Genomic DNA, 12,286 nt, shown 5'->3' with positions numbered 1-12,286 from the left:
TTCTTTGTCATTTAAGATTTCGCCAGTTTATTCGAGAAATAGGTGTCAGCATACTATCCCTTTATTCTGAGATCATGGAGGGAATCCCGGCCCAATCGACTCATGTTCGGTTGTACCAAGATGGTCCGGCATGAAACACACCAGCTTGGTTCGAACTACCATCGCCATAATAATATTGTTTCATAAAGCGTCGGAAGCGTGCTCTCTTTCTTGAGGAGCTCTAGGTTGGAGGATACTGTGTGAATTCAAACACGGACACGACAAAACTCAAGCCAACTGTGCACACAAGTGGAGACGAAACTTTACTCAGCGGAAGAATTCACCTATCCTCCCTTGATTGGAAACAAAAAATGTGCAACCTACCGAGATAGATTGGTTTGTTCATGGTAGCCATGCGAGGACAGTAGTGTCGACCTGGAAATCCTTGAATATGAACTTCTAAGGGGACAGGCCGAACAGATGGTCTAAAATTGAACAAACCGCGTCCGATGAGCGCGGTGCCGCAATTAAGCCCAATCGCCACTTCCGCTATGGATGTCATTGTGGTAGGCACACGAAGCCAAGCGGCCAAGTCTGGAGCGTTGGACAGGGCAGTGGACAGCCCGACGATGCGTACGGTTTGGCCAAGTTGACTAGCGATATAGTTGGCACGCGAGACAAGAACCTATAACATGGATAACCAAGTAAATAACAGGGAAGTTTTCATAGGAATTTCGCAAGCCAGTTCAGTCAGGTTCAATATCACGTAACCGATGAAAATGTTCTTAAAAAAATGAAAACTTACCTCCAGTACTGGTCCACGTTCTTCCCCAAGAAGATGAATCTCGTCTATAACAATCAGACCAATATGACGGACGTATGCACGCTGCTGCCAAGATCGAGATATACCATCCCATTTCTCTGGAGTGGTGACTATGAGGTCTGCTTTCATTAACTGTAGGATATCCGGTGTCACATCCCCAGTAAGTTCCACCACACTAAAATGCAGCACACAAAAAGAATGAGAAGTTGAAGTACAGACAAGCAAGCATCAGAGTGGCAGTGAATGCCAAATATGTTAGTAGCTGAGGCTACGCACGAAACCTACAGTGGTCAATCCCACCAGGTCTATCGGACGAGACATACCCCCCCCCTCAGCTAAAATCGTATGGTTACGGCTCCATTGAGGTTTGATTGCAAGATGATACCCTGTCTAGATGTTCATGCTCAAAAGATGTGATTTTCTCATTCAGCAACGACCGAGATGCGAAACTCGTGCACTGGACTGTCCCATGTTCTGATAAGTTTTAATCTGACTAGCCAGGGAATTACGTACATTCCTGAGACAAATGTCAGTTTCTTCTAAACGAGACTACGCTTGGGTCCCATTAGAGAGACTGACCGGACGTGTAGGTATCATGAATGTTACCAAAAACTGCGAGACCAGACTGCATATTCGTAAGTATTTCATCAAGCGCAGTACTTCAACCCACGAACATATACCATCATTTATAAAAAGCCACCATTTTCCACTCGCGTAGAATTTTTAAGTTTCCAAAAGATGAATTCACAGAATTCTACAGGAAGCCGAAATTTGAGGCTTCGGTTCCTCCTGTGAAGAGGGGCCCGTCACAAAGGGGCCAACTTTAAGAAATCCTTCAAACTGGCAAAGTCATCCCATAGAAGACCACTTCGAAAGTGGTCCTCATAATGGGGAGGCCTCCTTTCAATTCTTTAAAGACGGTTATTTCATCATTTCAGAAGCCTGTGAAAGACAACCTTAACGCTTCTTCATCAGGGAAGAAAGCAGAATTTAAGAAGTAACGTTGATATCGAAGAGGTGAGATGCGAATCTCAAAAGAGACCAAGGCAAGGAGAATCTGAAGCGAATCCCGATGAAGCAAAATCCTCAGCGCACCACTGATCACCTGCATAAACTCCATTCTCTTTCCTGCTATTGAGATTTCCATGAGGAGTTGAAAATACGATTAATACAAAGGCCCATTGTCATCATGTTAGGGTAGGCTAATAGTGAGAGGAAAATTATGCGGCCCGAGGAGTCCGACATATTCGGAAAATATTGATAAACGTCGCACACAGACATTGCACATGATTTGAAGTACATTCAGGTGATGCAAACAAAGACATTTACTAGAAAAGTGCCGCCAATTAGCTAGCTACCTTCGGAAGGAGAGCGTTAACCTGACGGACAGTTAGCTCGGTGACAGTGGTCCCGACAGTTTTAATAATCTTTTTATCTACAGGCGTAAAATTCACATCAATTTTTTAGTACATAGCATCATCCACGTGGATGTCACAAACGTATCCAGCAAGAGTGGGGTCCATCAAATGTACGGATATGTACGGGCAAATGTACAGATATGCATACATTGTGGTCCGAGAGGATGCCACCACCCGACTAATGGGAGCTGTTTCTAGTTTACTGAGCCAAACAAGACCTTTATAAGGAACATGGAGCACAATATACAGGTAACAAGTGTTCAATAAAATCGTCGTTGCTGTGACCTTTCATCGATCCGATGTGTATAATTTTTGCACCCGAAGTCTCTGCTTCTAGACATTGCAATGTCCTTGAGTTCCAGCCTCGGCTGTCATTCTTGTAACCGAATATAACCCAGTCACTTCTAAGCGCAAGATTAGCTCAGATGAATCAAAACCGTTCAAAGTCTGTTTTATCCCGTAGGGTACACAAAATAAGAAATATATTGCTTGGAGCAGTGAGCGGATCCACCCTATAGATGGAGCGTGAGGTTGTGAGTTCAATCAATGGATCTCAAAACCGGTATTGGTTCAGAACAGCAAGTATCAGCAAAATGTCTCTTTAAAAAAACGGATGGATTCAATTCGGTGTCTCGGAAAACTGGTGGGTTCCTTAACGATGCAGACAAATACAACAATGATACGGAATCGACCGAGCGAATAAGACTAACACTTCGACAACCCCGGTTCGAGTCTCAAATGAGTGCCTTCAAATAGGCCTCGGCCTCCTTCGTGATAATCTCTACACATGCCGCTGATGTATAAATATACTTTAACTGAAATTTAACACACCGCTTTCCTAGCTTTTGACCAATTCGAACACTCCAGTCCTCCATCCGTTCACGTACGAGTGCCTTCAGTGGGGCGATGTATACACACTGAAATGAAAAATAATAGTGAGTCAAATGTTCAAATCCATATATGAATAAAGCAAAAAGGGACAGGATTGTGACACAAAAGAAAATATACATCGCCATACCGGAATTTCCAAAGTGGAAGCTTACTTTTTTCGTCGGAGTCTGATTAAACATACGAAAGAAAGCCAACTCAGCAGCCACAGTTTTTCCAGAACCCGTCGGTGCACCCAGAAGCACGTTTACATCTTGGTGGTAGAGTGTGTGGAATAGCTGAGTTTGAATCGGGTTGAAGTGTGTGAAAGAATAGAGCAGCTCGTACCGGCTATTCTGAAGCGCGCAAACTGGGAGAGGCTCAAGGCGAAGTAGATCTTGAGTGTAAACAAAGAAAACAAAGACAACGATTAGGGTGCTACATTCCTACAAGGCTTAGGATAGCACAGCTAGTCACTTGAACTATGATAAATAACTGATAGGGGACATACCTGTGTGGGGCGGGTCAGACGGGGGCAACATTAGCCGCTTGAAAGAGATCGGGCACATTGCGTCAGCACCGAGCCATTGGTCACTAAGTACGCGAACCAAATACTGCGCAGGGAATGGTTCAAATATCGGGATGGTTGCAGATACGCAAATTGGCTCCTTTGACTTGAACTGAAGGAAGAAACAGTTATTGGCAGAGTCATAGGTAATAATGTGTACGATAGTGAGAAATTCCACTTTTTTGTCTTGGAAAAATCATGAGCACGAAGTGTTCCCGCGCACCAAAAGTTATACATGACGAAACCTGCCTATAAAGGAACGATTTTCTGTATCGTCTGAGCTTCACGAGTATCAATTTTCTTTATCATAGAGTTCTACCGATACCTGTCTACCAACATGTAGGACGTATTAGAAGGGAATCTTCGAGCCATGTTGTAAATCGACTACTGAGCTACGCACAATTGGGGGATAATCAGTATTGAGATATTCACCCTTTGTACTCTGAGTCCAAAAATATGGTTTCGGCCGAATGTGCCCGTAACTGAGTATATCATAGCATCAAAAGCACTGTGTAGTCCTTAACCTGTCATATTTCGGCTCTCCTCTTCCCTGGCCTCCAAAATGGTCCTAATAAAGGCATCAACGAAACATTCTACTTCATCTCTGGACTGCGGATGACTGCGGGTGGGCAACGTAAGTGGCGATTAAAATGGTCAATACAACTAATGTTGGAAGGTCCATTCGTTCAGGCAATCACTACGAGAACGCCCACACGTTTCGTCGTAAGCTGCCGAAGTTTATTCATGTGGAAAACCAGATCATTAATTTTTCTTTTAATTTTGTGCGCTTCACTGAATTCACTCATTTTCTAGCAGCTGCTACAGCTTTGTTCGCCGAGTATAAGAAGAACAAGGGAATGAGAGCCACGCGTTGGGGGCGACGGCTGATTCTATGCATTTGCTTCAAGCGGTTTATCCGATACGGCACGGAGTAGGAGCTAAGGAATGAAGGTAATAGCTTAATTGCAAGGTGCTTGTTGTGCCTTTAGGAGTTCCATCTGCACCGCCCGGAGGATGGGGAGAGCAGCAATAGGAGCAACAGTAATGGAAGTTTTAATAATAATAATAATAATAATAATAATAATAATAATAAATCTGGATATGGAGGAGTGTTAAGAAAGTCCATAAAGGGAAACATAATAGAAATTTGAAACAATGCAAACGTAAAGAACGCGTGCAGGAAGGACCAGTTGCATGATACACTGGCGTATCGACACAGTACAATATAATGAAGTCGACGACCATCGTGCAACCGTCTTAAATATGAAATGAGGCGTGGTGGGGTAAATGGACTATACGATGGTGTATCCAAGTTGGGATGTGTTCCACATGTCTAAGTCGAGGTTACCACTTAGTTCTGTCCACGCAAAGGGCTGAACATCATGTTAAACGCTAGACGAGATGGAGGATGGAATGCTGAGATAGTGAAACGGTAAGGGGCGGGATTCGGTTGCAAGCATAGATAAGCAACGGTTTCGCATCGTTTTCCAGAACTAAGTTGAGTGAGAAGCAACCTACTTTGTCCGGTTATGAAAAGGTTCACTTTTCACGCCACGTTATGAACCACAACACAGCCCATACTCCAGCGAGATGTGACGCCATACTGTGTTGACTCATATCAGCGAGCTTCCCTGGTGACTAACTGCGGAGACCACCAGTCATCAAGTTGGAAGGAATTTCGGTTTATCGATTTCCGTAATTCGAAAAGAGAAGAAACACCTCAGGACAAAAAGTTAAGTGCGTCAGTAATTCCTAGTTACGAGGGAAGGGATATGAGCAAATGCTGCAAATTCATTCACTAGGTGTATAAAACCTATTCTTACTGCTCAGCTGATTAAACTCCATCAACAACTCAAACGACCAATCGTGGCGGCTGAACACCAGCAAGGCAATACGAACAGTCCTGTTTTCAACTAATAGGCGGTACGACGATTATCCGAAACTCCCCAGAGTCACATGAGATTCGTACTGCTGATGAATCCCAATGAAAAATGAAACTGCTATATAGTGCTCCTCGGCTTTTCAGCATAGACCGATTTCAATTACAGGGCGAAGTCTCCAAAAAAATCCCCAATCTCCTCACACTACTGACAAAGAAAAGATTTGCTGATTTTCTTAGCTAAGTGAGACGGTATAACAGTATAGCATTAGATTATTTATTCCTGTCCCTTAGATTGTGACACGAAAGGTCTAATAAGTGCCATATTCTATTCCATCAGATTTTTTTACCATTAGGTTTTAGGATTTAATTTCGTCAACTACCGAAGAATTTTCAGTAACCTCATGAGTAGTGTATTACGAATATAATTCGATTTCTTTTTTAGCAAAGACAATGCTACAGGAAATTTAATTCCAGAAGACTTGTTCTCCCAGTTTGTACGGTCCTGTCGGCTATTAAATATTGCTAGAAATAGCATCTGATAAAATTTTAGTTCATACGGCTTCTGCAGACAAAGCGAATTTTCTGAATACTATTCATTATGGCACGGTTGACCCTGCGACAAAAATCGATATCTTTTCCTGTTTCTATTGTCCTCGTCTTCGGTGTCACTAACTTGCAGCAATCGATCTTGTCCCATCAGTGGCCGCTTGTTAGTGCATTGTGGACATTTGTGTGCAGTCGCATATCATTCTCCTGGTCACACTATTTTTGCATAGTCATAAACGAGTTAATCACCCGGACCCGAGTTAAGCTAATTGTGTGAACGTGTTTTTACGAGGACAGCACGATTTAAAATGTCCAAGCTAAAAGGGAATGGTATTTTGCTATCTGTCGCGAGACTTCACGCGCAAAAGGCAATAACCGAAAACCAATTGTTAGACAATGGACGGCAATACCGGTGAAACAGAAAAAAGGCGTTTATTCTAGCACAAAAATTTTCTTTGGAATGATGTACTACATCACCAACTGTGTCAGGTGTCAACATCCGATCCACAAGACATAATCGTCCAAGGTGAATGCTCGATCACATCGAAATATTCACTCAGTCTCATCTGCTCACTCCAACAGTGTGCGCCAAACAACCGCTGGAGCAGGGATCTTTGTTACCTAGCAAATTTTGCAAATGTTCTCCGATTACTTGCAATTTATTCTGCTACACAACTTCGAAATACAAGTAAAAAAAATTCAGCTGACAGATCTCACGAAGTTTCTCTTACATTCATGATCGCTAATACAACTGCTTCAAAAAGCACCATCGAAGCCAAAGTCTTGAAGTGACTAAGTAATGACAATTCCCTGACAGTCGCGTACGTGCAGGGGCATACATTTCAACAGCCTCTCTAGTGACCAACTGACATAACTATCCCTATTCCTCTTTGCCAAACTTGGTGTGACAGAAAGCTGCAAATTTCAAACGTCTTGTATGTCCCTTTAGGATGGGAATACCGTGCTGAATGCATTGGAGTCAAGTATCGGGGTACACACAAAAGTTCGACATCAGCAGTAACGCATGTACTTTACCAGAAAAAAGTGGCTGATTGAAAGTTTAAAAGAAGAAAGACAGAGCAGTGGAATGAAATCCGACAGCACCATGTTGAGAGGACGTCTGGAGCAGTACATAAAATACAAAAATACTAAATTCACGTACGTGACATCATATGAGATAGGGCATGACAGTAGTCACCAAAACTCACCATTCGCTTTGTCAATGTCCAGTACTCTGAATGGTAAATAAAGCCCTGTGCAGGATCTTCAATCCAAATCCAGAAGTTCTGCTGCACTCCATGCGAACGATCGGACCACGTGAAGTCCGGTTGCAGTGTGAGACGAACACGCAGAATGGTCCGAGTGACAGGTTGAGTTTCGGCAGCCACCTGAATCCGAGGCACCAGAGCCGCCAAAGTGGAGACCTCACGAGCACCCTCCTTACCACGGTAGCGCAGCAAATGAGCTGAAAAGAAGACGTGCATCAGAGACATCCCGCGAAAAAAAGAGTTAGAACACATGCATATTATGAACTAAATCAAACAATAGGAAGACTAAAAGCCGTGTTCCAGTTAGTTTCACGTATCCAGTAGTGTCCGCAGCCATCGTCAATAATTCTTTCTAGCGTACACGACGTTAAGCTGAGTATATGCTGAGAAATAGAGTCGAATTTTGGATACTGGTGAAACGACATTGGAACGGTTAAATCAGTACTTTGTTAAGGTAAACAAACGAAATAGGGATATCGATTTCCAGCACTGAATTGTCATGTAACATCCACTCGGTAAATCCGAATGGGGGCCAGGTCATACATAGGTAGTTAGGAATGTGACTCGAGTTCAGACTAGGCTAAAAGTAGGTAAGCAACCAAAAGATTGATACAACGGCTCACATATCCACGCAGCATAGCTCGTAGGTGAGTATCACTTGAAGGAGACACAATGAGCAAAACATTGATATCACCCGGATATATATATATATATATATATATATATGATAAATTCATGCCAATAACAGTTAAATATGTCAGTTTCCGGCCTCATCAATTCAAAATTCATGATGGAGTGGAGTGGTCATGAAGGTTGGAACAAAATTTATCATCTAATGCTGAACAGTTGTCAACAAATGCACTCGATGACCATTGACAACCGAGTTGTATGTTGTGACACCTTTATAGCTGTTTAGTCAATGTGATAAAATCAGCTAATTTCCGACTTTTATCTACCGTTTATCGTTTCACCGCTGAATCCTGCGGTGAGGCTAAACCTACGTCCTTAGTTGACCAGAAGCTCCAGTGTTCTCAGCCAGAATTTTGTTGCACCTTAGTGGTAGAATCGTTCTCGACGTAAGCTCCAAACTCACTTAACTCATCCACAGCAGTTTCGCGTAGGCGATCCAGTGATAGTCCCAATTCATCCACTCGTTCAAGTAGTCGGAAGGAGGTTGACTCTGAAAACTGCCACAAAGGTGTTTGGCAATCCCACTGGCGTTGTTCAATCATCTATAAAAACGGACAGTAGCGCGTATGCCATAAGTGTGCTCATAAAACATGGGAAAATACGGCCCGAAACTGTACAAACTGACTTACACGAGCCAACTGCAGAGTTGTGTACGCACAGTTCGACCAGCCCTGACGAAGTGATAGTTCGAACAAATAACGAACAAGTCTCCCGGCATTCTGATGTATATAGAACATATCAGACTGAAGCGAATGACAGCTAGGATTGTGCCGACTGATATAACCTTGCAACAGTGCGTTGACTTTCGCTGGGACATCCGAATCCACATTTCCAGCTTTTTGGATCGGGACGCGACAAACAGCGGCCTTCAAATCGTTCAACTCACTTCCCTCCTCATCACGCACCTGAGAAACAACAAAATACAATAAACGATCATACCGAGAATGCAGTGAGGATCCCGAAACTACGTAAGTCAAAACGAAACATTACTAGGGGATATTTTACAAGAATGCTGTGTTCTGCAGAAATATAAACTGTAGGCATGTTGCATCATTTTATTCCTTTTATTTTTAATCCCTGATTACCAACTATATATGCCTACTGTAGGTCTGGTAACTGTCCGTCCACCAGCAATGTTTTACCGACCGTTGTCCGACGCTGATGATGGTTCTATGTCCTCCACATTTTCTATACTTTCACAATGTTATAGACCTCAGTAACCAACTCGATCGCTCGAGAACAGTTAGCTAACTTGTCTTTACCAGTCATCGAATCACAAAATATCAACCGTGGTGTGTGCTGCCGGTCCAGAAAATTTCACATATATTTGTTACAAATTTGTTACCTACAGAGAAGACGGTCGAACCTTAGTTATGGAATCTTTTTCCGTGATCAAGCTCCTCTAAGAAACCCCAATAGGTCACCATAAATACGAAGATGTCTTAAGGTTCTCACGAACAAAGGCGTTCTACCAACCCTGAAGAGCGTAAGGGCAATATAACGTTGGGATCATATCACGATTTATTCCTATTTTTATCGGATATTTATGAATTTGCGTGGATAGATAATAAAACCTACGGAAACAAACGGTTGACTAGTGAATTTTTATATTGTTCACTCTGAACTGTGCCTTTCCTTTCGGGAAGCTGATCTAATAATTGACAGGCCGAAGGCTTGATGAAGGTGTATCCTGATCCCAAAAAGATGCGCAACCAACGGCATTCCATCCTACAGGAGGACCAATAGGTATCCATATGAAACGGACTGAATTTCACAGGTAGCTAAGCTGTCTGACTAAATGAACAACTGGTTCAGCCAAGACTCACACCAAGCTCAAATTAGTTAGCTATGGATTTCGTAATCAGTATTTAGAAGGGATCTCCGTGCCATCTAATGAGACCCAACAAGGACAGAGAACCTCGCGTTGGTTAGGCGCTCAAAATAGCTGGATATTTATCGTAGAAAGGCATAGTTTCATAGTTTCGACCCAAAAGTCACGGCTGCGGGTCAAATTGTTGCAAACGATTGTGGTTTGCCCTGTGATCTGTACTCGGCAGCTGCAGGGTTAGCTAGTTACTTGCTACAGAAATCTTTTCAGGACTCTACCCAACAATTTTTTTCCAACAATCAAAGGAGAAAAACATGAAAAATGGGTTAAACACTCACCTTCATGGCACCAAATTCTGAAGCTTCGCTAAGCAATGAGAACAGCTGGGCTACCATCATGTTTGGTTCAAGCAAATCACGGACCTTGGCTGCAGTGCTGAACCGAATGTAGAATAGACTAGCAGTGCGCCCGCGATCAGTGGAAGCCAGCTGACCCGTACCAGGTTCATAACGAATCATTTCGGCTTCATCTAGCGACAGAGCACTAGCACGCACAGCCCGATCCAAATAGTCAACAAGAACTGGGTCATTCTTCAGGACAAGTAAGGGGGACCAAATGAGAGAACAGTGATGGAGGCAATTTGTAAGCAAACATAAAAATCAGTAGATCGAAAGACAGTCGAAAAATTGGATCTTTATCATGGTCATATGTGGATCCACTCACAAAAGCAATAAGCGTACGATGCGGTCACATGAATCGATTTGGGCGTTCCGGTTACTCAGTTAGGGTTCAAACCCGTCCATTTTCTGGTGAGAAACGCACCAGCCATCGTCAGTAGAAACTAGAGTCCAGTATAAAATACACCATACAAAGCCCGTGCTCAACTGTCGTGTGTCCAATAATGCAGTGAGATTCCCCTAAGCATGTCTCCCCATACCCTTGTTCAGTATCTCCGACTTTATCGAAATCTCAGCATGAATAATCATGAACGAATCTCCACTCCTGGTAGCAAATCCTGGGGCGAATCAGTCCTCCAATCACCATCTTACTGTTCCTCTCGACAAAGTAAGGAAGGAATGTCCATTCCATCCTCACCTTGGCACAAGGGTGCTGATAAGTTTGACAGTTCCGCCGCACGCGGATGAACTGGGCTGTGGTGATAGTGCCAAGTTTATTAAATTAAGCAGATTCAGGTAGACGCAAGTTCACGGACGAGTACTGGGTGACAACGGCTTTTATGGCGTCCACTCCTCCAGGATTACCCTTCAGATAAGTGGTACCAATAAGCACTGTAAGGAGGTTCTGTTATACTGCAAAATGTTAGAATAATGCCAACACTCCGACGAGTTTTATGAAAAGAATTGACCTCACGGAATGCATAGGAACATTGGTAGTGCGACAGTCATCGGTTGTACCGCGACAGGGCTGCGTTAGACAGTCGTCAGTATGTGGCAACATTTTGGCCCACAGCTGGGCCGATTAAGGAGCTTTACATACACTTAGCACTCGAAGAAGCACAGCTAAACAACCAGGAAGTATATACAGGTGAGTGTGTGTGAACTGTTTACTGAATGTCGTCCTGGTAAGACAAAAGAAGTGAAACAATGGATGGGAAAAACGTACCTCTACTGAGCTAGCCGGAACTCCATAATGCATCGGGTTTGCCGTCAAACGGACGAACAGGTAAGTGTATTTCAACCAGTTAATCGCATCATCAATATTAGATATGGTCCCCAGTGCAATCTGTATGCGAAACGAAGATACAAAAGATAGAAACAAGCAAATTGAGGGCCAGAATTATTTTCACAGTACTCATCAGTAAAAACGCAGTTAGTATATCTTACCTCCGCATTCAGATGGTCCTGTAGATTAAGCAGCAAGGTGCTTTCAATCGCATGCTGATTGGTAATCACACGAAGATAGTGGTCTAATTTATCCATGGAAGTAATGATGAGGGCTTCCCCCAAGGTGTCGAATTGTGGTCTGCCAGCACGACCGAAAATCTTAGTGAAACGAAAAATGATAATGGCGAGTAATATAACCAGCAAATGAATCCAACTTCAGAAAGACTCTAATTTACTGAAAATGTCCGATGGATATTTTGTAAACGCAGCTGATTACTTGTATACTCATGAGCTGAAAATGAAGGTTACTGGCGTTTGGGTTCACGCTTACGGTAGTGGGTATAGGTAACAGGTTGGACAAGGCGATGAACATACGTTTGCAGCAAAGTGTTAACCGAGAGGAAAAGGAGTCGTTCAAGGACAGCACACGACTGTGTTCTTGTGTGTAACTACATCAGGATTCTGTAACCCGGACACTGATCCAACACGTGGTCCAAAAAATCGTTTAGCTGTGGCCTAACTGCTATGCCACCCGAAGGTTGCACGAGGGCTAGGATATTGCCAGGTTGCCCA

General features: G+C 43.2%; 1 protein-coding gene across 1 annotated transcript in view; it reads right to left on the bottom strand.

The window, feature by feature from the left end:
* Positions 1–12,286, bottom strand: part of T265_10209 (hypothetical protein) — a gene marked incomplete at both ends in the record, with an annotated part of 71,239 nt that overhangs the window by 29,141 nt on the left and 29,812 nt on the right. Inside the window, 11 exons of the mRNA XM_009176514.1 lie at positions 364–664; positions 785–977; positions 3,052–3,137; positions 3,264–3,484; positions 3,599–3,767; positions 7,292–7,548; positions 8,445–8,583; positions 8,671–8,946; positions 10,208–10,459; positions 11,493–11,612; positions 11,714–11,872. Coding sequence (XP_009174778.1) covers positions 364–664; positions 785–977; positions 3,052–3,137; positions 3,264–3,484; positions 3,599–3,767; positions 7,292–7,548; positions 8,445–8,583; positions 8,671–8,946; positions 10,208–10,459; positions 11,493–11,612; positions 11,714–11,872 — 2,173 coding nt within the window. The remainder of the gene's footprint in view (positions 1–363; positions 665–784; positions 978–3,051; positions 3,138–3,263; positions 3,485–3,598; positions 3,768–7,291; positions 7,549–8,444; positions 8,584–8,670; positions 8,947–10,207; positions 10,460–11,492; positions 11,613–11,713; positions 11,873–12,286) is intronic.

Source organism: Opisthorchis viverrini (assembly GCF_000715545.1).
Source record: "Opisthorchis viverrini unplaced genomic scaffold opera_v5_342, whole genome shotgun sequence".
In the NCBI taxonomy this organism is placed as follows: Eukaryota; Metazoa; Platyhelminthes; class Trematoda; order Opisthorchiida; family Opisthorchiidae; genus Opisthorchis; species Opisthorchis viverrini.
Note: the sequence above shows the minus strand (reverse complement) of the source record. Positions and strands in the feature narration are given on the sequence as shown.